At 55.6% G+C, this 22,404-nt stretch overlaps 5 protein-coding genes across 5 annotated transcripts; 3 read left to right on the top strand and 2 right to left on the bottom strand.

Moving 5' to 3' along the window:
* Window positions 1-5,381: 5,381 nt before the first annotated feature.
* MAM_07048 (Tricalbin) lies at window positions 5,382-10,247 on the top strand (the record flags this gene model as incomplete). Its single annotated transcript, XM_040825846.1, has 4 exons — window positions 5,382-5,564; window positions 5,730-6,033; window positions 6,126-8,845; window positions 8,922-10,247. The coding sequence occupies 4 exons, from the start codon at window positions 5,382-5,384 to the stop codon at window positions 10,245-10,247; spliced, it is 4,533 nt and encodes a 1,510-aa protein (XP_040676229.1).
* A 967-nt stretch (window positions 10,248-11,214) lies between these two features.
* On the top strand, window positions 11,215-12,157 carry MAM_07047 (proteasome component PRE2 precursor; the record flags this gene model as incomplete). Its single annotated transcript, XM_040825845.1, has 2 exons — window positions 11,215-11,346; window positions 11,438-12,157. 2 exons carry the CDS (start codon window positions 11,215-11,217, stop codon window positions 12,155-12,157), a joined length of 852 nt encoding a protein of 283 aa, XP_040676228.1.
* Window positions 12,158-12,501: 344 nt separating this feature from the next.
* On the bottom strand, window positions 12,502-13,923 carry MAM_07046 (Glycoprotease family protein; the record flags this gene model as incomplete). The annotated part of the gene is made up of 1 exon (XM_040825844.1): window positions 12,502-13,923. The coding sequence occupies one exon, from the start codon at window positions 13,921-13,923 to the stop codon at window positions 12,502-12,504; it is 1,422 nt and encodes a 473-aa protein (XP_040676227.1).
* A 358-nt stretch (window positions 13,924-14,281) lies between these two features.
* On the bottom strand, window positions 14,282-17,326 carry MAM_07045 (Glycoprotease family protein; the record flags this gene model as incomplete). The annotated part of the gene is made up of 1 exon (XM_040825843.1): window positions 14,282-17,326. One exon carries the CDS (start codon window positions 17,324-17,326, stop codon window positions 14,282-14,284), a length of 3,045 nt encoding a protein of 1,014 aa, XP_040676226.1.
* Window positions 17,327-20,318: 2,992 nt separating this feature from the next.
* On the top strand, window positions 20,319-21,698 carry MAM_07044 (golgi mannosyltransferase complex subunit; the record flags this gene model as incomplete). Its single annotated transcript, XM_040825842.1, has 3 exons — window positions 20,319-20,595; window positions 20,673-20,961; window positions 21,029-21,698. 3 exons carry the CDS (start codon window positions 20,319-20,321, stop codon window positions 21,696-21,698), a joined length of 1,236 nt encoding a protein of 411 aa, XP_040676225.1.
* Window positions 21,699-22,404: the final 706 nt, after the last annotated feature.

The following is a 22,404-nucleotide window of genomic DNA, read 5'->3' as shown; positions in this document are numbered from 1 at the left end:
AACAAGTCGATTTCAATCCTCTCCAATTGGCTGACATGTGCCAGGCAGCCAGCCAACGCCATGCGGCCAACGGCGGAAGCTAGCCAGAGTCTGCGGGTCCGCCGCCTGGCCCAATTACTACGCACCAGTACGGAGTAGCACCGGTAACTACCAGACAAAGTACGGAGTACTCACTACGTACTACTAGTACTCACTACGGAGTAGGTACTTCGGTACTGTCTGGTGGCTGATGGACCCCATGACAGACCACCAGCGAGCGCCAGATGCACCCTGACGCAAGTGTGATCGCGTGCCAACACCGAGAGCCCTTCCCCTCTTCAACTCTTCCCAAGGGTCTGGCGTGGCGTGATGCCGGCGGTCTACACACAGATCGCACGCCTGTTTGCTCATTCATTCAAGACACTGACTGCTGCGTCTGACAGGTTTTGACGCCCTTTTCATTTGTAGTTACTCTTCGATTTTTTTTTTCCGGCCCCCCCTTCGCCCCTGATCCCCGAGTCTGGAACCCGTCCGAACCCGTCCGACCTCGCGCTCGCCTCGGTCAAGTGTCTCACCTAAGCTCAGTCCCGCCGTGCCGACTACAACTCGACACTCAGCCAGCCCAGCGCCTTGTGGCAACCTGCATTTCAGACACCTACTACTAATCTTACCGCTCCATCTCTTCTTCCCCCTCACTTCTTCCTTCCTTGTCTCTCTGCTCGGCCTCATGTTCCAACATGTCGAGCCCTCGAGGCGGGTCAAGCCCCGTCGATAACCACCATGCAAGCCATCAAACCGACTCTCCGCGACCGGAATCTCCAGCCTCACACACAAGCGATCCTATCCACAGCTGTGACTCACCACACTGCTGTTGGCATTTAGCAATTTGCCACCACCAAGATCGTTCCCAGCATCTCGACCGCCCTTCTAACGGGGTCGAACGAGAGCTATTTGATACAGCCCATGTTCACCACACTCGGCGAGGTCGTAATCCAGAAGCAGGGCCAAGCGCCCATGCACAGATCAGCGACATTGAGCAAGATGCATCTCGGCGTCCCTCAACCGACGACGACAGTAATACACGCCCCGGTCCCGGCCGTTTGCATGTGAAAATACAGAACAATTCAGAGTCCGAAACCCCTGAATCCCACCGACAATCGGCCGCAGAATCGGCTTCACGCATTGACACCCAGTCCACTCAAGAGCATCAAGTCCAGCCCACAGTACTTCCCATCCGATCGTCTTCCATTTCATCACCCTCCAACGCTCAAGAACCCGCAGTTCGAGCGTCAGCAAGAGAACAAGTACCGAGCCTGCCAAGTCCAGGGGTCAACTGGGCTGAACCCGAGCCTCATTATCGAGGCGCATATCTGCAAGCGGCTCACCAAGGCGAGCCTCGGAGCATCGAGCCTCTGCCTCGTACAATGGCACACGCACGAGATTTACACCTTCCCCATGCTCCCCACAGACGGCGCGAATCTACGGGTAGGCGGGCATCGCAAGATCACAGAGCGAATCGACCCCGAGGCGACGACAACGTCACACCCGAGTTTGTGCTCCCTAGATGGCAGCCAGACGCGGAAGTCACACTCTGTCCTATTTGTCACACCCAGTTCAGCTTCTTTGTCCGCAAGCACCACTGCAGGTATGCCATCACTGTTTCCCAGACTCCGGCCCGCGACGAATGTGTAAGCTAATGCAGGTGTTAAGAAAATGCGGCCGAGTCGTGTGCGCCACGTGCTCCCCGCACAGGATTATCATACCGCATCAGTACATTGTGAGGCAGCCCGGATCCGAGATTTCGATGCCACCGAGTTTGCTTGTCGACGCTATGGGTGCTGGTTATCTGGACGTGAATGGGTTATCAGGGGGCGAGCGCGTACGGCTCTGCAATCCGTGTGTGCCAGATCCCAACACGGCACCACCTGAGAGTCCGACACTGTCCGTCGCATCTCCACGATCACCACATCAAAGATCACGCAGCAGTTTTGGAGCCTCTCACGGCGCTGGACACGTACCAAACAGATATGAGGCTGTATTTGCCGGAGGAGACAGCCGCGATCCCCTGCAATACCACTATGCCAGAGCCAGGAGCATCACCTTGGTACGTTTTGTTCTCCTTCGCCCTTTACAACACCAAGAAGCGGCCGACCTTGGCTAACAGCCGGGTGTGTGTGTGTGTGTGTGTGTGTTTGTGTATAGAACCCATCTGCCCAGAGTTCACCTAATCTCGCCCCGTCCAACCATCGCATGAGCGCGCCGCACGTCCATCCATCCCATCTAGAGCGCTTCCTTGTCGCTGGCCCATCCAGCATACACCCATCCCCCTCGCGTCGCAGACACGGTTCATACGGTCATGGAGAGGTGGCGTCATCCTCATCTCGACAACGCGCTCTACCACACCCTCCCCCACTTGCCGAGGACGACGAATGCCCTGTGTGTCATCGAGAGCTCCCCGTCCGCTCGTTGCCAGAGTTTGAAACGCTCCGAGAAGCACACATCAACAACTGCATCCAGGAACACAGCGCATATGGCAGCCCCCGTCCTCCGGAGGGACAAGAAACATTGACGCCGCCCATGTTGCCCCGCAGAACCGGCATGTACATTTACCCAGCAACAGAGAAGGACTGCGTCGACGACGCAGAGTGTACTATATGCTTGGAAGAGTTTACGGTGGGAATACCCATGGCTCGGTTGGAGTGTCTGTGTCGATTTCACAAGTCTTGCATATCTGCCTGGTTTGTTCGTCATCCAGGTCGGTGTCCGGTTCATCAGCATGATGGATTTGGATTTTAGGCATTTGCAGTATGGGCAGGGTCACTCTGACTGGCTGCCTCTTCTTTTTCCCAAAGAATGCCACGCACCCCCTCTCTTGCTTGCTGACTGTGGGGTCCCCCGTTTTCTGGGGGTCATTTTAGTCGTCGGTGGTTCATTCATGCTGTGAAGCGTTCAATATTCTGGGCTTGGCGACTCCTCTCATTTCAGATCTGATGCGTCGGCGTTGCGACGGGGTTTTGTTCAAAGCTGGCGTTTTGGGGATGGTTCATGCCGGGATCATATATATATAACGTATATATATATGTGTGTGTGTGTGTGTGTGTGTGTGTGTGCGCGCGCGTGTGTGTATGTTGGTGAAGAGCGAGACTGAGAGACGGGTAGGAACTGCACTTCGAGTCTGAACAAATGATGCACATAATGACGGGAATGGCATGTGACACTTCAACAGGCACCGCCCGTCAATCAACAGTATGCTACATCCAGTTGGGTGTTGGGAGTTGGGAGATTGTCGCGGGAGGGGGGAGGTCATGTCTTGAATGCCAGCGACGTGGCGAGCCGCCCGAACAAAGTTGTACGAGGGCCGCCAGCTGTCCATTTCGTCAGCGTCGACGATTGTGGAGTACATACAGATCGGAGCACGAGGGTCAAACGGTCGCACACAGGCAGAGGTCCAATGGAGCGTGGCGGTGATAGCCAGGGTGTCCGTTTTAAGCAGAGAAGTTGGGACAGGGCGAGATTCGATTCGGCACGGAGTACGGAGTAGTACAGAGTAAAGCCAGACACTACTCCGTGTCATGCACAGGGAACAAGTCAGATACATCATACTCCGTACACGTGCATGCCTTTGATGCTTAAGCTTCGTCAGTTCCGGCCACCCCAACCCCCAGGTACGGAGTACCTGCGAGAACCCAAGGATGATGCATACTACTCCGTATTTGCGTACCTGCTCGCGCAGCAGGTCGCCACTGCGTTGGTTGGTCTCGGCCAGCCATAGAAGCCAAGCCGAGCCGGGCAAGGCTGTGGGGTCGATGGGGCCTTGGGTCCAAGTTCAGCAGGGCCGGGGGGTGCCTCTGGTCCTGGGCCTAGTGTCGTTGGAGGAAAGTCCAGGGATCCATTGATCAATCTGCTGCTGAGACAAGCCAGAGACACATGGGGGCCGTCGGCTCGTTCTCTGCAGATTGTGCTGTGTATTGGAGGTCATCAACCAGGCAAGTGTCTCTTTATTGTGCCCATGCTTGTCGCTGCTTTTTTTTATTCAACTTTTCCTTTGAACCCTTCAAGGGGCTCGGATTTGCTTGCCAGGGAGGTCGCCGCGGGCACTGGCAGCCCGTCGGATTGGAGGATTGGCAGCCCGGATGAAGCGTCACATGAATTGGACGACAATCTGGATGGATGCATCGGCCTGGCTGCACTGCACAGGCAAGGCAGCAGGGAAGTCTTTCCCAAATCCGATCCGCCGGGAGCCACTTGGACGTGGAAGGGGTCGAAGCTCGATCCACTCACGGGCCACCGGGCAGCAGGGATCCATCACGCCCGTTCCGTCTTTTTTCTTTTCTTTTCCTTTCTCCTTGTTTTCACGCACCAGACTGGCCAATTGGCCCAGCTACGTACCGTACTTCCTTTGGTGCTACGCGCTACGTGCTACGGAGTACGTGTTATTTAGCGAGTGCCAAAAACCAAGGCCCAGGGCCCAAGGCGAAAGCCAAAAGCAAAGCCAAAACGCCCCATGCCCGTGGTTCGGGTCATCTACATCCACCCCTCGTGCCTGGCTCATAAACTCGTCTGATACGGAGTACATTGCCAGTATATATCTTGCACGGTACGTACGTACGTGCTTCGGAGTGGTAGTGGCTAATAGCCAGTCCGGCCATCAGACAGCCCATCCACCCGTCGCCAATCCCCCCGGCACCGCGTGCGACGTTGCGAATTCTGGTCTTGTTGTCCAAGTGTCCTTGGATCAGACACCTCATCCTTCATCACTGCCCATTTTTCACTGGCCACCTTTTCTTTCCTTTGTTTCAATTCCGCTCTCGACGATTGTGTCTTGTCCTTTGTATATCGAAACACCGCCTGCGGGCTTCGCCGCCTTCGCCATTGTCTCGGCCAGAGACGTCGAACAGCTGTCTCATCGAGCCCGGCAGCTTGAAGTACACAGTACAGTCACCGTCGCCGTCGCCGTCGCCGTACTGTATTCTCACCGACTCGGCTTTGGTATGCGGTAAGTAAGTTAGTACGGAGAACTGCAAACGTCCCTGCCCCTGTGGCCCGGCTCTGGCTCTGGCTCTGGCTCGAGGATGATACCGTGTGTTCTGGCTACTGTGTTGCGTTGCTCTGCCCACTTTGGTCGCAGCCTTTATCGCTGGTGCCGAACCGAGCACCCCCACGTCATCATCGTCCGTGTGTTGTTCGATGCCCGTCGCTCGTCGCTCTTCCGCTCATTGCTTCACCAGCTCCCCTCGTCCCGTTCCTGCTAACCGCCCTCTGTTACTAGCTGCCAGTGCGCAATCCCGAGAGCTCTAGATGCCATTACCTCGACAGTCTACTCCCAATTGAGACCGACAGCATAGCTTACCATCGTTTTTTTTTTCCAAAGCGTCCCCGGCCTTGCGCCTGCAGCTGGCGTCATGTCTGCCTTGCAGGAGCGCGAGCTCAAGCAGCAAGGCGCCATTGAGGCGGCCGAGGAGAACTTGGTCACCACCGAGCAGGTGGAGAAGGCCATGGTCGAAGAGGCCAAGAACGCCGGTATTCCTGCCTTCAATTTTGATCCAGATGCCACTCTGGAGCAAAAACAAGCTCAAGCTCAAGCTGTAAGCCATCCACTTTTGCGTCCCCCCAGCGGCCAGCTGTCCATCTGTTGGTCGCTGAGTGTTGAACGTCGGACCGTCGCGACCGGCAATACATGTCATGTCGGCTTTACGAGAAGGGGGGCATGAACGTACTGCTAACCCTCTCTTCTTTCCCATCATTGACAGGCAATTCCCCCCGAACTTCAAAGGAGCAGGCGTCCCAAAGGTGCTGCAATCATCACCGACGTCGACGACGGCAAGGGACCTGACGAGGTGCTGCCTGACGTCGGCAAGGCTGGTGTGCTTGACGTCACAACGGATGCACAAGGCAACGACACGACAGGCGCGGGCCTCGGTTCCCGAGAAGCTCCATATTCCCGCACCGGTTGGGCTCCCAAGCTCGGATGGGGTGGCGGCGCAATCGATGCAGAGAGTCTCCTGGATCATTCCACTTGGCTTGAGGGTAGATTGCCTCACAACCTTTACGGAGGTAAGCTTTGATCACGAGGCACCTTGTCTCGCGGCGAGGGCGAAACCACAAAACTATTTTTCTGACCCGGCTTGCACCATCACCCATCATAGACTGGTACCACAATACCGCCTTGATTGTTTTCGCTTGTATTTCCTCATGGCTCGTCGCTGTTTTTGGCGGCGGGCTGGCCTGGATCATGGTCATTATGGCTGTATGTTCCACGTACTACCGTACCTCGCTACGACGAGTGCGTCGCAACTTCCGCGACGACATCACGCGAGAGCTTGCTCTGAAGAATCTCGAGAGCGATCATGAATCGCTGGAGTGGATCAACTCCTTCATGGTCAAGTTCTGGCCCATCTACCAACCTGTTCTTGCGCAAACCATCATCAACTCGGTCGATCAAGTTCTCAGCTCCGCAACTCCGGCTTTTCTGGACAGTCTGAAGCTCAAGACTTTCACCCTCGGCTCCAAGCCTCCTCGCATGGAGCATGTCAAGACATATCCCAAGACCGAGGACGATATTGTCATCATGGATTGGAAATTTAGTTTCACTCCCAACGACACGGCTGATATGACGGCTCGTCAGGTTAAGAACAAGATTAACCCCAAGGTCGTGCTCGAAATAAGAATCGGCAAGGCCATGATTAGCAAGGGCCTCGACGTCATTGTGGAGGACATGTCCTTCTCCGGAATCATGCGACTCAAAATCAAGCTCCAGATTCCTTTCCCCCACGTGGACAGAGTCGAAATGTGCTTTCTCGAGCGCCCCTCGATTGATTACGTCTGCAAGCCTCTTGGCGGTGACAGCTTCGGGTTCGACATCAACTTCATTCCCGGCCTCGAGAGCTTCATCCTGGAACAGATTCACGGTAATCTGGCGCCCATGATGTATGCGCCCAATGTCTTCCCCATCGAAATCGCAAAGATGCTCGCTGGCACGCCGGTTGACCAAGCCGTCGGCGTCCTTGCGCTCACCCTACATGGCGCACAAGGCCTCAAGAACTCGGACAATTTTGCCGGCACAGTCGACCCATACGCTTCCATCAGCTTCAGTCGTCGCCAGGAGCTCGCCCGAACCAAGACCGTCGAGGACAATGCGAACCCGAAATGGAACGAGACGCACTACCTCATCGTTACATCCTTCAACGACACCGTCGACATTCAGGTGTTCGACAAGAATGAATTCCGCAAATCCAAGGAACTCGGCGTTGCCACATTCCGCCTGGAACATCTCGAGGAGCTCCATGTTCATGAGAATGAGCGACTGGAAGTCATTGGTGATGGTAAAGCTCGTGGTGTGGTATCCTGCGATTTGCGCTTCTTCCCCGTGCTTGAAAGCAAAACTCTGCCTGATGGCAAGGTTGAGCCGGCGCCAGAATCCAACCAGGGAATTCTCCGTTTCACTGTCGAGCAAGCTAAAGATCTGGATGGAACCAAGAGTTTGGTCGGCCTCCTCAACCCATACGCAGTCATGCTCCTCAACGGCAAGAAGGTCCACCAAACTAAGATACTCAAGCGCACCAACAACCCCATTTGGGACAATGGCTCCAAGGAAATTCTCATCACGGACCGACGCAAGGCTAAACTGGGTGTCACTGTAAAGGATGATCGCGGTCTCATCAGCGACCCCTCTCTCGGAATGTATCAGATTAAACTCGATGAAATCCTGGACTGCATGGCGCAGGGCAAGGAGTGGTATCAGCTGTCTGGGGCTCAGTCTGGCCGCGTCAAGATGATGGCTCAGTGGCGACCCGTCGCCATCTCTGGCGTCATCGGCACGGGTGGTTACTCTACTCCAATCGGTGTCATGCGGTTGCACTTCCAAAAAGCCAATGACTTGAGAAACTTTGAGTCATTTGGCAAATCGGACCCTTATGTTCGGGTTTTGCTTTCCGGCATTGACAAGGCAAGGACGGTTACGTTCAAGAATGACCTCAACCCCGAGTGGGACGAGGTCCTCTATGTTCCCATTCTCTCTCCCCGCGACCGTCTCACTCTTGAGGTTATGGATGCTGAAAAGATGGGCAAGGACCGCAGTCTTGGTTTGGTCGAATTGTTTGCTGGGGATTTTGTCCACCAAGAAGCGACAGGCGAATACATGGTAAATGACAAAAAGTCGGTTCGCAACGAAGGACTGCGGTTACATGGAAAAGGCATTGCCAAAGGGACACTCACTTACACCGTCGCCTTCTACCCCTGCCTCAACGTTGCAGATCCGGAAGAGGAGGAGGAGGAGGAGGAGGAGGAGGAGGAGGAGACCGAAGCCGCCAAAAAGGCAGAGAAAGCCAACGGCAAAGCAAATGGTAAAGCCAATGGAAGAGCCAACGGTAACGCTACTGGAGACAAATCCGAAGAAGCCCCACGGGCTTCCGTTGATCGCTCTTCCAATGCCGGTAAATCCAGAGCTAGTATGGACAAGCCACAGGCAAATCTGGAAAAGGTGAATTCAAATGGAGGAAGTGACAAAGCAGACTCTGAAACTGCGGGCCGATGCTCGGTCGAACGGCAAGGCCCTCCCAAGGTCCGGCTCAGCCCTGAAGAGCTCCTGAGACACCAAAGTGGTCTCCTCATCTTCCGCCTCCTTGAAGCTGAATTGCCTGAAAGCCACAGCCGCCTTGAAGTATTTGTTGATGACATGGCGTATGCCTCTTACATTTCTTCCACTTCTCCGTCCAAGGTTCACAAGTTTGACGAAATTAGCGACTGTGTGATCCGAGAACTTGACTTCTCCCGTCTCACTCTGAAAGCGCGCAAGAAGGGTGACGACAAGGACCAAACTTTGGCTCAACTCACTGGAAATACCATGGATACGCTCAAGCAGTGCTTGGTAAGTGCATGAGAGGGGGAGACTACATCGTGACAGAAGTTACAAACAAAAAGAGGTGCTAAATTCTACGTCATAGAACAATCCAACAATGCTCAAACTGCGAACTGATGACGGCAAGGATGGTTGGGTCAAGGTTAGCCTTAAGTACATCCCAATCAAGATGGAGCTGGATCCGAGCGAAAGCATCAACAACATGGGCAAACTTCGTGTGGATGTCCTAGATGCCAAGGAACTGCCGTCTGCGGACCGGAACGGAAAGAGTGATCCATACTGCAAATTTGAGCTCAACGGCGAGGAGGTCTACAAGACCAAGGTCATCAAGAAGACGCTGAATCCAACATGGAACGAGTACTTTGAGGTTGCTGTTCCCTCGCGGACCGCGGCAAAGTTCAACGTTGACGTGTACGATTACGATTTCGCCGACAAGCCTGACTTTTTGGGCGCAGCTGTCATCAAAGTAGACTCTCTAGAGCCGTTCAAGGCCAGTGAGTGCACATATACACTGGACGGAAAGTCGGGTACCATTCGCCTGCGACTGCTCTTTCGGCCAGATTACGTCACAAGAAGCATCCATGGAACTTCAACATTTTCCGGCCTGGGGGCTCCCACCAGAATCGTTACAGGCGTTGCTGGAGTCCCCATCAAGGGAGGCGCCGCTGTAGCTGGCGTTGTCGGCCATGGCGTCGGCAAAGGCGCATCATTCTTGAAGCGTGGTCTCCTTGGCGGCAAGAAGGAAAAGGAAAACGGATCCTTGCCAGAGACTCCTGACATTCCAATCATTGCCACCACACTCAGCGACGACGGGGGACGAGGAACGGAGCCCGGCCTCAGAAAAGCTACTGGTCTCTCCGAATCTCCAGACATGGGACAAACCATCAGCGCGTCGCAAGCGAGCTCTCCCAGCCACTCCCGGACGAAGAGCGTTACTACTTCAATCCACAGTGCTGCACCGGGCAGCGGTTCCAAGGGCACGGCTACTTTCACAATTGTGGGTGCCTCTGGTTACCCATTATCAACGGATCTTTTCATACAGGTGTCCATGCTGTCGCCAAAGGAGAAGGTTATTGGCAAGACGAAGCACTTCAAGTCACCAAACGGAAAGTGGAGTTTTGAGGAGACATTCAAGGCCTCTTGCAATGCTGACGCCCAGTTCAAGATTGAGGCCAAGGGAGATCACTTCATTGGAAGCAGTGACGAGCTTGGAGAGCATATCTACTTTGTGGATGAGACTGGATTCGGTGCCGCAAAAGAGCTCACTGTTGGTGGTGGTACAGTCACAATCAAGAGTAGCTTCCAGCTTGCCGAGACGGACGCGCCCGATACACCAAAGTCTCACCTTCGACGTAGTTTCTTGGGCAGGCGAGAGTCTCGAACCAGCCGGGAAATGACACCTAACCCTTAGGTTGGGGCTGCCGTATTCTGGGTGTCTTTCTGAGCCACCTGTCACATTGGTATTGATATGAATCTGCATGTGCTATCCTGGATAGCATAATTTACGAAGCAGCTTCTCAAAGTATTTCCCGACTAGTATCCGGTTTTTTTTATTTTTTTGGTGGTGGCGAGCATTTCTTTAGTTTCTGGTTTGTCTGTGGGAAATCCGTCCCTTTTCTTCTGTTCTCACTCCAATATTTATTTTTCTTTTTTCTTGCCCTTTTAAGCCTTTCCAACAACCCAAACTATCGTCTCTAGGGGCAAAATTTACCTTCGCTTCGACAGTGAAGAGGTAAAAGAAGGAGTTGGGATCTTCTGATTGTGGCCATGGAAGGCAGACTGGCATGGGAGGAAAAAGTCGTATTGTTAGGTTTTATATCCTAGTTGATTAGTTTTTGTTGAATTGAATCGATCATACTTATTAGGTTTTCCCAACCATGATAAAAACCTAAATTGAGTAAGTGAAGAGACCCAAATCCTTTGAAGTACAAGCCAGGCTGCCGTAGGCTCGTAGCTTTTCGGCCGTCAGCCAGGCGACAAGGCACCCAGTTTCTGGGTGGATCCGTATTATGTAACCGGCGACGCAGGTACCTCGAATCCACACTACTTTCTGATTGGCTGCCTGGCTGGCCCAAGCTCTGCCCTGTTGGTGACGCGCGATACGGAAGCTGCCTGAACTTGCCAACGTCGACCCTCATCCATAGGCACCTTCAACACACATCTCCATCCCGAAGTGGCCTGTACCGTCAATCCGCCACGACTCTACTCGATCCCCCACGACTGTCAGTCTCGGCGAGCTTTCTGGACGTCGATTTGTGGTACCTTGGTGTTCCTGCTTGTGCACACTCTATTCTACCACGAACCAACGTGGGCGTCACGAGTAGGCCTTTCTGCCAACCGATTCACCTCCCTCCCACCGCCACACCTCTATCGCTACGATGGATACTCTTGTATCTAGATACAGCAGGCCGACATACGAGCAAAATGAGCCGTTTGAAAACGAGGCACGGGAAATGATGGATGCCACGTCATGCCTGACCACCAAATTTGCTATGCCTCCCATCTCTCAGGTTCGTTGAGCTACCCGAAAACCGACGCCTTTGGTCTCCAAGAGAGAGGCCGTGAAAATTGACGGAAAAAAGACTGACACGCACAACGCAGCCGTCGTCTTGGCTTCGCGCGGCCACGGACGACCGGTCAAACCCCGACTGTCCCATCAAGATTGCTCACGGCACGACAACACTCGCCTTCCGTTTCCAGGGCGGCATCATCGTGGCGACCGACTCCCGCGCCACGGCCGGCAACTGGATCGCTTCCCAGACGGTCAAGAAGGTCATCGAGATCAACAGCGTCCTGCTGGGCACCATGGCCGGCGGAGCCGCCGACTGCCAGTACTGGCTGGCCTGGCTCGGCATGCAGTGCCGCCTGCACGAGCTCCGGCACAAGCGCCGCATCAGCGTCGCGGCCGCCAGCAAGATCCTCGCCAACCTGGTCTACAGCTACAAGGGCATGGGGCTCAGCATGGGCACCATGTGTGCCGGCGTGACCAAGGAGGAGGGCCCTGCGCTGTACTACGTCGACAGCGACGGCACCCGGCTGGCGGGGAGTCTGTTCTGCGTTGGTTCCGGCCAGACCTTTGCATACGGCGTGCTGGACGCCGAGTACAGGTATGACCTGAGCGATGAGGATGCCCTGGAGCTGGGCAGGCGAAGCATCTTGGCGGCTACGCACCGCGACGCCTACTCTGGCGGCTTCATCAACTTGTACCATGTCAAGGAGGAAGGATGGGTCAAGCACGGCTTCAACGACACGAACCCTGTTTTCTGGAAGACCAAGCTGGAGAAGGGAGAGTTTAGCAACGTCACGAGCGAGCTGGACTAGCTGGATTGGGGACGGACATGGTGGCGGGGGCGCCTAGAGCGCCTGGAGCAATGCAACCTGTACAACGACAAGATAAACCGAGACTCTGTTTTTTGTATTTGAACATGTGTATGTACAGTGTGTGTATGTGCTGTGGTGTGGTGTGGTGATTTACAATTACGGCACGTGGGATACAACAAGACCACGTGCAGCGGCCCGTCTGGTCCCCCGGTCCGATGCATCCATCATCATATCATACATGCAAGAAGAAGCCAGCTCCCATCTCGGTCCAGGAGCCGGACACGTAAAGGACGAACAGGACACGCCGGGCGCTGATCGACCAGGCGCCCCTGCAGCCGGTGTGGTCAACGTTCCTCTCTCCTTGTCCTTGTCCAGCCCCCGACACCCAGTATGCCGTCTCCGTCGCGGCCGGCGTCCAGGTCCATGGGCCACTTGCCCAGCGGCAGGACGCCCAGATCCGAGCACCACCCCTGGGCAAACATCTCGACGCCGGCCCACGCAATCATGGCGGCGTTGTCGGTGCAGAGCTCGACGGGCGGCGCCACAATCTCGGCGTCGGGATACCCCCTCACGCGGAGCGTCTCCCTCAAGACGTGCAGGAGGAACTTGTTGGAGGCGACGCCTCCCGAGACGACGATTGTCCTCGCCGCCGGCCGCAGCTCGGGCCTGTCCTGGAGCGCGACGACCAGCCGCGAGCAGAGGTGCTGGAAGGCGGCGCGCATGGTGTGCCTCGCCAGCGAGCGACGCTCGGCGAGGGCCATGGCGGGGCTGGCGGCGGCGATGCGATGCACCCGCGTGTGGATGCTGGAGAAGGAGAAGGCGAGGCGGCGCGAGTTGCGCAGCGGCAGCGGCACGTCCCAGGCGTGCCCGGTGGGCGGGGGGGCGATCTCGTCGGAGCGCGACGCGGCCGGCTCGAAGAAGGCGTACTGCGCGTCGGGCGGGCCGTCCGGGGCCGGCGGGAAGGCGAACGACTCGAGGAGGCGGGCGTACATGACGTCGGGGCTGGCGCCGAGGACGTCGGCGGGGAGGATGACGCGCGCCGCCTGGTCGAGGAGGTTGCCGACGGCGATGTCGCCCGTGGCGGCGACGACGCGGTGCGCCGCCGGCCCCGTCGAGTGCACGAGCTGCGTGTGTCCGCCCGAGACGAGGAGCGACAGGAACGGGAACTCGGGGCCCGCGCTGCCGCCGTCGCCCGCGTCGCTTGCTCCCGTCCCCAGCGCCCTCGCGAGCCGCGGCGTCAGCGCGTGGGCCTGCATGTGGTGGACGGCGAGGAGCGGCACGTCCCATCCGACGGCGAGGCCTTTGGCCATGTTCAACCCCACTGCCAGGTTGGCCATTATCCCGGGGCCCCTGGTCACGGACACGAAGTCTGGCCGCTGCTTCCTCAGGGGCGCTCCGGAGGCGGAGGAGAGCGGGGGGATCTGTATGGAGGGAGCGGACGGCGAGGCGTCGGGGAGGTGCTGGAGCGCTCGCCGGACGAGCGGCGCGAGGGACGAGTTGTGGCCCCGGACGGTCACGACGGGGTGTACGCCCTTGAAGGCGCGGTTATCGGAGGAGATGCGCTCGTTGAAGAGGAGCGCGGTGGAGGGCGGCGCGTGCGAGAGGACGGCCACGGCGGTGTCGTCGCATGACGACTCGATGGCGACGGTGAGCAGGGTCCGCCCACCGACGACGCGGCCTCGGCGAGGACGGCGATTGCATGGCCGCGGGAGGACAGACTGCAGGGGGCGATGCCGCTGGCGGAGGCGGAGGCGGGGCAGGAGCATTGGTTGACGATGGTGATGAGGAAGCGAGGTTTTGGAGTTGACGCCGGCCAGAGGCAGGCGGTTGAGCTTCCCCACCCCCACCTTTCCTTTTCAAGCGGCTTCCATCGACCAGTTCTAGTTCTCCTCGTGTTGACTCGCCGTTGATTGTCATGTGTGCACAGTTTTTTCGACGAATCCGCATCGTCGACTGATTATTTCCTTAGCGGCAAGATACGTGCTTCTGTGCATGGCTGCTATTGAGGCTGTATAGTGACGGCAAGTGCAAATCCCGCCCGTGCCCGTGCCCACGTCACGTGCTCCATCACAGCCATGTCAAAGGCGTCACGTCACGCAGCCATGTGCGACCTCTGATCCAAAGCTACACCCAATTCACCCATTCGCACTTGCATCCTCCGCTGCCTCCGTCAAACCCTCCAAACTTTGCGTTCCCGGTCCCCCGCCGGTTCACCCACGTCCCCCCGTTGCCCATGTTATTGACCAGCGCCTGTGCCTCCGTCGTCGCAACCTGCATCCGGTCGTCAATGGGCCGATCCCAGACAAGCTTCCTATCCGGGTTCCCGCCATGCGTGTCCTGCGTAATAGTCACCGGGTACGGCATAGTCCCGGGCCGAACTAGTTCACCTGTGCTGCCGATGCCCTTGCTGCCATCCGGTTTGAGCAGCGACGACGCATTGCTCGACAGGGCCCGCGTCCAAATCTGCACGTGAAGTCGGGTGTCGCCCCAGGTTACGAGATGAGACGCTTCTGTTTTGCGGCATCCACCGTCCTCATCCAGAGGCATGTTGCTGTCCGTGTTGTTCTGGATGGTGACCGACTTGACAAAAATGGTGCGCTCAAAGTACGTGTAGAAGCCGTAGTGTTCGGTGGGCAGGCCACGGTCAAAGAGACGGACGGGCTGCTGTACAGGGGTGGGCATCATGACTGCCGGCGCCGACGTGCCGTCCCTTTCCACGTCCGGAGGCGGGATGATGTCTTTGAACGTAGCGTTGCCGATATTGGGACTGACGCCTCTGCGGCTGAGCTTTGGTGTCGGCACCGTGTCGTTTGTCGACCTGAGGAGGCTGATGTAGAAGGGTGCTCGCTCGCCGCCTTTCTGCTCCGACTTGATGTTGTCCGTCGTCTCGCCGAGGAACCAGACTTCCTTGAACTTTGGGGCTGCGGGATCGGGAAAGAACTCGGTCGGCGCCGCGTCCCGCCTCAGGACACTCATCGCATGAGCTGCGGCTCCGAGTGCTCTTCGCGATAAGGTTTCGGGTGCATCCCCGTCAGGGGCGTTCCATGCACGGCGAGTCCCGTTGTCCCATTGGATCTGCATAATCAGCGTCGGTTGATTTGCTTTATATGGCAAAACAGACGGCTGCTGGTCCTTGGGCAGAGAGCAGCTCCAGAGCGTGGATGGCTCAGTGCAGACAGATCTGGCCGCGGTATTATCTGGCCCTACCACCGTCAGGACGCCCGTGGGCATGGGCGGGAAGCCTGTCAGGTTGACCCAAATAGAGCGTGTCTCTGCTGGGCTGTGTTGACGTGTGAGCAGCACTGCCAATAAGACGATGAGAAGCATCAAGGCAATGGTGCCGGCCCAGATTGCCATCCAGACCCGTCTTCTCTTGCGGCCTTCACGACCTGTGCGTCCAAAGCACCCCCTTGACGACACGCAGCCACGTCCCCTCCAGAGGCCACCGGCGCGGCGAGCAATCATGTCCTCCTTCTCATGTCGCCGCCGCCGCCGCTCGACTTTGTGTCTGCCGCCTGCTGCAGAGCATGCGTGTTCGAGGGGTACAAATGTTCCCACTGCTCGTACGGGAAGCGGCTCCGTGAAAACCGGCTGTATTTGTGTCATGGGCACGGCAGGAGCGTGGTTCAGGGGCTGCTCCTTTTGGTGTCCTCTCTGGGAAGTCATCGTGCCTGCCAGTCCTGGAGAAGCTGGTCTCGGAGTAGGTGGAAATTGAGAACGAAGCGGGTGTCCGGGCGGGAAGACCGCCCGGTACCTGGCGGGTTTGTCATCTTGCTTCTTCTTGGGCGGTGAGTAGGGTGGTGGGATATCTGATGCGCTGGGGCTGTCATCACAACTGATGACAATTCGCGGCGTCTGTCTCGTGCTCGGCCCTACAACAGGAATCTGCGCCTCTGTCGAGAGATCTTGAGGGCTCTCCGCGTGCCCCGTATCAGACTGCGTTGATGGTGTCCGACGTGGTGGTAGTGCTCGAACAATAGGTGCTTGTACGAGTACGGGGACAAGGTCTGAGGGTGACGGCCTTGATCGATGTTCATCCGCGGCGTTGAGGTTTGCCCGCGATTTATCCCTAAACGTCTCTGTTCGAAATTTGGGTGATTTTGGTGATTTTGGGGATTCGGTTTTGTACCTTGGACTTGGGAAGGACATTTTCTTGTCAAGGAAGGGTGTAACGACGTGGTCCCACCACCCGTGTGATCTTGAACTGGCACTATCGAGGCCTATACCGAATTCCTTGGACTTGAGATGCTTCTGTGGGCTGGGCGCGCCATCTTCCTCAAAAAGAGTGCATGGCGTGTCGCTTTCGTCATCCTCATGTCGACTTTTCCCCGATTCGAGGCTCAGTGTCCTCTGGTGCGTGGTCCTGTCGTAATTCGAAGGCAGTTCCGGAACCGGGGGCGGCATCTCTTCTTGCGGAGCCTGAGTTCGCATGATGAGTTGCGAGTATACGCTAGATGCCGCATGGTTCGATCCGAACGAGCATGGCGTATCCGGTGTATCGGGGGACCACACGGACTTGTGTCCCTGCACATCAGTCTTGGCCTCGTGGGGTACATGACGATCGTTCAACTTGGCGGCAGGGAATGGAGCTGTCGAGTTGCCGGTCAGCGCAGTTTGCGGGCACATCTGCCGCCCTTGTATATCCGACGACTCCAGCGATATTCCAATAACAATAGCTCTGTCTTGCGGCGATAACTGTCGGTTTTTATTTCGGTTACTCCGCATTTCCGAGGTTGACTCGGACTTCTTTCCAGCGTCCTCGTTCAACCAGTTCCAGCTACCAACTGAGGCGGAACTAGGTTCTCCTTCCAGGGCCCTGAGGGCGGCGGCGTCGACAAACTTTCCTTTCCTGCCTGTATTTCGGCGAAACACAGACATGTCGGTGATGAGGCGGATGCCAGCCCTGGCGTTCTGTGCCTTTTGTCTCTGTCGTGATCTAATTCTGCGCACTTTGGGCGTCGACAGACTGGACGCTCTCAGGTGCACGGCCTTTGTGTTTCCGTCTTGGAGTGGTGCTGGTACGATGGCCGACGGACAGACTTCAGTCTGTTTTGCCGCGTCTATTGGGGTGATGACATGGTCATCCTCCCACTCTTCCCACTCTTCCGCTGCTCTCGCGGTGTTGGCGGGAGCATGGTGTCCGCTTTGGTATATGGGTGGCAGACTCATGGCGTTTTTCTGTGTCGACGATCTATCACCAGATGGCTGTTTTGTGGGGGAGAAAACGTCGAGAATGCCTGTATGGTGATTCGGCAAAGGTCGTCATGAAATTGCCGGCAGCCCAGATGGCGTGGTTCACGAACAAAGGCCAAGCAGAGGTAGCAGGACGATACTCGACCTTTCGATTTCGGGGCAAGGGGTTTGGTTGATGAAAAGAATGACGGATAACATGCCCTACGAAAGAGAGACGGAAATGAAGACTAGTAAATCGAAAAGGACGGCGAGAGTTGAGAGAACGAGAGACGAAGACGGTAACGAAAGACCATCAGACCCAAGGGCTCGTAGCGGAGACGAAACAGGAACAATACCTAGACACGAACGTGAATAGGCATGGGGGATTGAAGTGCGATTGAATTGCGAATTGGCAAGACTCAATCAGACGACAATGGGACCGCGACGAAGCTGGCACTGTCGCAGCCCAACCTCGACGGCCGCATCTGCGTCCGAGGCGGCCAACGGGCTGCATCTTGATATGCTGCACCATTTCCAGGTTTCCGGGTTTTACAGGTTCCATGGCTTGTTTGCTAAATAAAGAAGAGGCTCCATTACGGCGCATCTCCTCCCGCGTCGACGTCGGCGTCTAAATGCTGATGACGGCGCTTATTCGGAGAGGCGCTGCGATTTCATTGGTTGTCACTATGCGCCGTGGTGACGGTGGCTTTTGATTGGTTGGTTTTGCCTGAATTTGTTCTGGCGCCATGCAGTCCGATGCGCTACCCTGAACGCGGGAATCCCTCTTCCATGTGGCTCGCAGGAATATCAGCAGACTAGATGAAGCTACCGCATGGAGCTTGCATACGCTATGCTCACTGAATACCTTCTTCATGGGATGCTATCAGCACGGTGGACTGGCAGTTGTCAGCATACCTAGCCTAAGGAAAGCCGTTGGCCGCATACACGACAAACTATATTTGCGGCTAAGGGGGCTACACGGGCCACACGGGGCGCAACTCGGGCCAAGTGCGCGTTTCGGGCGTTGCTATTGACATGGTGTGCAATACTCACTTTCCGCGTACAGCCGTGGGCGCGCTGACAGCATTTAAATATGGTTAGAAACAGCAACGAAAAAAAAAAGAAAACCAAACAAACAAACAAACAAACAAACAAACAAACAAACAAACAAACAAACAAACAAACAAACAAACAAAAGCCGCACGTGCGTAGATGCGCAATGCACGCTGCGCGTTGACCAGGCGAGTGCACCTTTCCGCCGCGCTATCAATGTCTTGCTGAATTATGCAGTATCACTGCGAAGCTGGTGATTTGTGCTGTGCTTTCCTGCAAAGCAGGTGACGACCTGAGGTACTTCTCAAGTACTTACTTGAGCACCTACTTAGGTAAGTAGGTTACTTACCTAGGTAGGTACTCAAGGCACACCAAGTAGGTACCTATTTGGTAGGAATCTGTAAGGGCCTCCTAGGTTTTTTTCTGATTTGGCGCTCCCCACCGCAATTTGCAAAACCCTGTCTTTTGATGCTTATAATAATCCCGGCTCAGTACCAAGCCATGAGCAAAAACGGCGGCCAGCAAAAAGATTGCATATTTGATCTAGACAGGAATTAGGGGCACGGTACGTACTACTACTTCGTACTGAACTTGAGACGTAGCCAATTAGTTCTCCTGCGGACCGACGAACGCACCGTAGCGCCACACAACTCAAAACTTCGTACTCCGCACGCCGTACGAGCATTCTCTCTCAGCCACTTTTCAGCACAGGCTCATCTCACTCGACGGTCGGTTCAACCCAAGTGGTCATCAAAACCCCTCGGAAGTCTGTTGTGACGAAAGCGAGATCCACGATTCTTGTGCCATCTAGCCGAACCGGTACCCTCTGCAGCGTCTCCTGAGCAAAATAAGAAGAAGAAAAAGAAACCCAGAGAGAGAGGGAGAGGCACAGAGAGAGAGAGAGAGAGGAGACGGAGAGGACGGAGAGGGAGGGAGATCGGAATAAAAGGGAGAGGAAAACAGACCTACCCACCCCAGCTTCCTGCCAAGGACCGGGTTTGCTCTGCCCCGATTTACTCTTCTTGGTTTCAACTAGTGGCTGGCTTGCGCGCAAGTCGTTCACACAAAATTCCATCACTCGTTTCTCTCATTTTCTGCGTTTTGCCAAGAGTTGACGACTTTTCTGCCCGTCTCAAATCAACATCAACATTTATTTTCTGTGTACGGAGTACCTGCTCCCGCCGGGAACAAGGGACACAGGAGCCACTGTGGCTTCTCGTGCGTCGCGCGCTCCGCTCGTCCGCCCGCGCCATTTTCCGAACCTGATTCGACTCCAACCAAACGAGAGACGAGGGACGAGAGACGAGCGTCGAGAGTTGCGCGTCCGCCGCTCCGGTTCGCCAAGCCACTTTGCTCCTCTCGACTCGGCTTTTATCATCCCAGCCGGCGGCCTTGCGGATGGCTGATCGAGCCTAGCAAACCCCCATACTCGACAGCGACGGCCAAACATTCAAACTGGCTTCTTCAAAGCTGACCGCCGGCTCCTCGAGCTCCTTCAACGACCGGCCTGTGCCGTCCCACCACCGGCGACGCTCCTCGGCCGGAGCCCAGACTCCGAGTGAGCAGAGATCTGGCAACTTTTTAGAGATTCGCCCTGCGCTTGCTAATCAAGCACCTCTCTCCCCCATCCTTGGTACGTCTTGCCCACTATGCAACAGCCCACACCGGCCTGTGCTTCATCCGTGTAGGACCATGTCCTTGCAGGTTACGTGCCGGGTCATACGCGATTGCACAACTCGCTTCATGGCCACCATACAAACTAACGCCTCGTGCCGTGCTATGCCTAGGTACACCCGCTACTCCAATGTCCCTGTCGCGTAGCCCATCACCCGTCCCCGGCGGTGGCTGGTCGAGCCCTGGCCTCAATGTCCATAGTGGCAGCTCAAGTCCAGCCAATGCTCCGGCTTCCGGCCCAGTGCAATGGGAATCTGCCAAAATGCGACATCTCGGCGCCAACCGCTATCCTTCCTTTTCGACGCAGAATTCGGGCTTCTTTGCTCGCCACTTGCGCCGCATTTCAAGCAACCTCCCCCGCTACAACTCGAGTAATACAGATCCACGATACGGTGACAAGCACACGCCTTCGCGCGTTCACAATATTCCTTTGCTTGGAAGAATGCGATCCATCTTTGCTCGCATGGGCCGAAAGCTGAAACTCAGACTTCTTCTTGTTCTTGTTTTCCTGCTCTGCCTGTACATATTCTATCATTCTCGTAAGTGCTTCGTATCCTCTCCATCAGCACGCGACCAAAGTTTTAGTCGACCGATCCTAACACCAGATTTCGCGTAGCTCTCATCTACTGGTATCGAAGAGCAAGCTGGGGTCGAGGTGGCTCAAAGTTTGTCATCATCCTCGCAGCCAATGTCGGAGGAGGCGTCATGGAGTGGAAAGGTGCTCGAGAGTGGGCAATTGAGCGGGACAGCGTACGAAACAAGCGGAAATATGCTGCAAGATGGGGCTACGACCTCGAAATCGTCGACATGAAGACTAGGAAGAAGTATGCTCACGAATGGCGAGAAAGCTGGGAAAAGGTCGACTACGTCCGAAGTGCCATGAGGAAATACCCCAATGCTGAATGGTATGTCCCGAGTGTGCTTTCCGTGACGGCGTTCACGACAGAGAGCCCATCGCTAACAGCGCCGTAGGTTCTGGTGGCTTGACCTCAACACGTATGTGATGGAACCCTCGTACTCCTTGCAGGATCATCTCTTCGACAACCTCCAGACCAACGTGTACCGCGATATCAACGAATACAACCCGCTCAATATTACCCATCCTCTCACCTACCCGTATCTTGACAAATCTGCCAGGAGTCCAGTGGGAGACGGCAACATCAACTCTGTCAACCTGCTTTTCTCGCAGGACTGTTCTGGCTTCAATCTGGGATCATTCTTTGTGCGACGTAGCGCCTGGACCGAACGCCTCTTGGATGTCTGGTGGGATCCAGTGGCGTACGAGCAGAAGCATATGGCGTGGGAGCACAAGGAGCAAGATGCTCTGGAGACTCTCTACCAGAACCATGCTTGGGTACGAGAGCACACTGGCTTCTTGCCTCAACGAAAAATCAACAGCTTCCCGCCGGCCGCATGTGACGATGGCTCTGGAAAGAACAACACTCGTTTCCATTATAGTCAGCACGACCGTGACTTTGTTGTCAACATGGCTGGCTGCGAATGGGGTCGAGACTGCTGGGGCGAAATGTATCACTACCGAGAGTTCAGCTACTGGCTCAACAGAAACGCCTGGGAACGCTTCAAGGAAGACTTTATCGCTGTTATCTGGTGGAAACTCACAGGCAAGCGGGTGAAGCTGTGATTTTGACTGAGCTGCCGCCCGTCAATACTTCCCCCCTGGTTTCTCCGGGCTCAGCGAATGCGACTTTGTTCGAGCATCCTTCACTGTGACATATCAAAGCTCCATTCTCTGTTTCGAAAGGAGTTGCAAGGGAGTCCTGGGGAATCATGCCTGTCTGGGTGTGCCAAGCTCAGATGAGACCATTTAAGCAACTGACAGCCCGTGCGACAAGGCAAGCAAAGAATGAGCACCAGGCACACGACATACCACGACGGTCTTGTTTCCCACGACGTTTGTTTCACCTTGAATGGTGCATGGCGATGTGCATCTGGCTCGGTGCATAGGCTCAGTGGAATCGTCACCATGACCGAGAGGCGTTTTTTTTTTAGGCCGGCGGCGAAAAAAGACTCGGATGCATTCATCAATTCTTGTAATTCTTATTATTCCTCGTTTTTCTTTTCTTCCAGAAAGACGACGAAATTGTTTGGTGTCGGGGGAGCACGAGGCACGACAACAAAGACTAAAGGAGGAGGACAGGAATTCAGTCGATTCCGGTTGTATTTGAACCCAAGATCTGACTTAGCAACCCCATGCATGAGTCTGTCAGATGGCTCACAGAGGCGTTGTCACCTTTTTTTTTTCCCTCTTCTTTTTTTGTATTCAAAAGGTTTCTCTTGAGCATGGAAATGGTTGCTCTCGGTTTTTTTTTTTTTTTTTTGTTACCCCT

Source organism: Metarhizium album (assembly GCF_000804445.1).
Source record: "Metarhizium album ARSEF 1941 chromosome Unknown scaffold_26, whole genome shotgun sequence".
Taxonomy (NCBI): Eukaryota; Fungi; Ascomycota; class Sordariomycetes; order Hypocreales; family Clavicipitaceae; genus Metarhizium; species Metarhizium album.
This window is presented reverse-complemented; position numbering and strand designations above follow the sequence as displayed.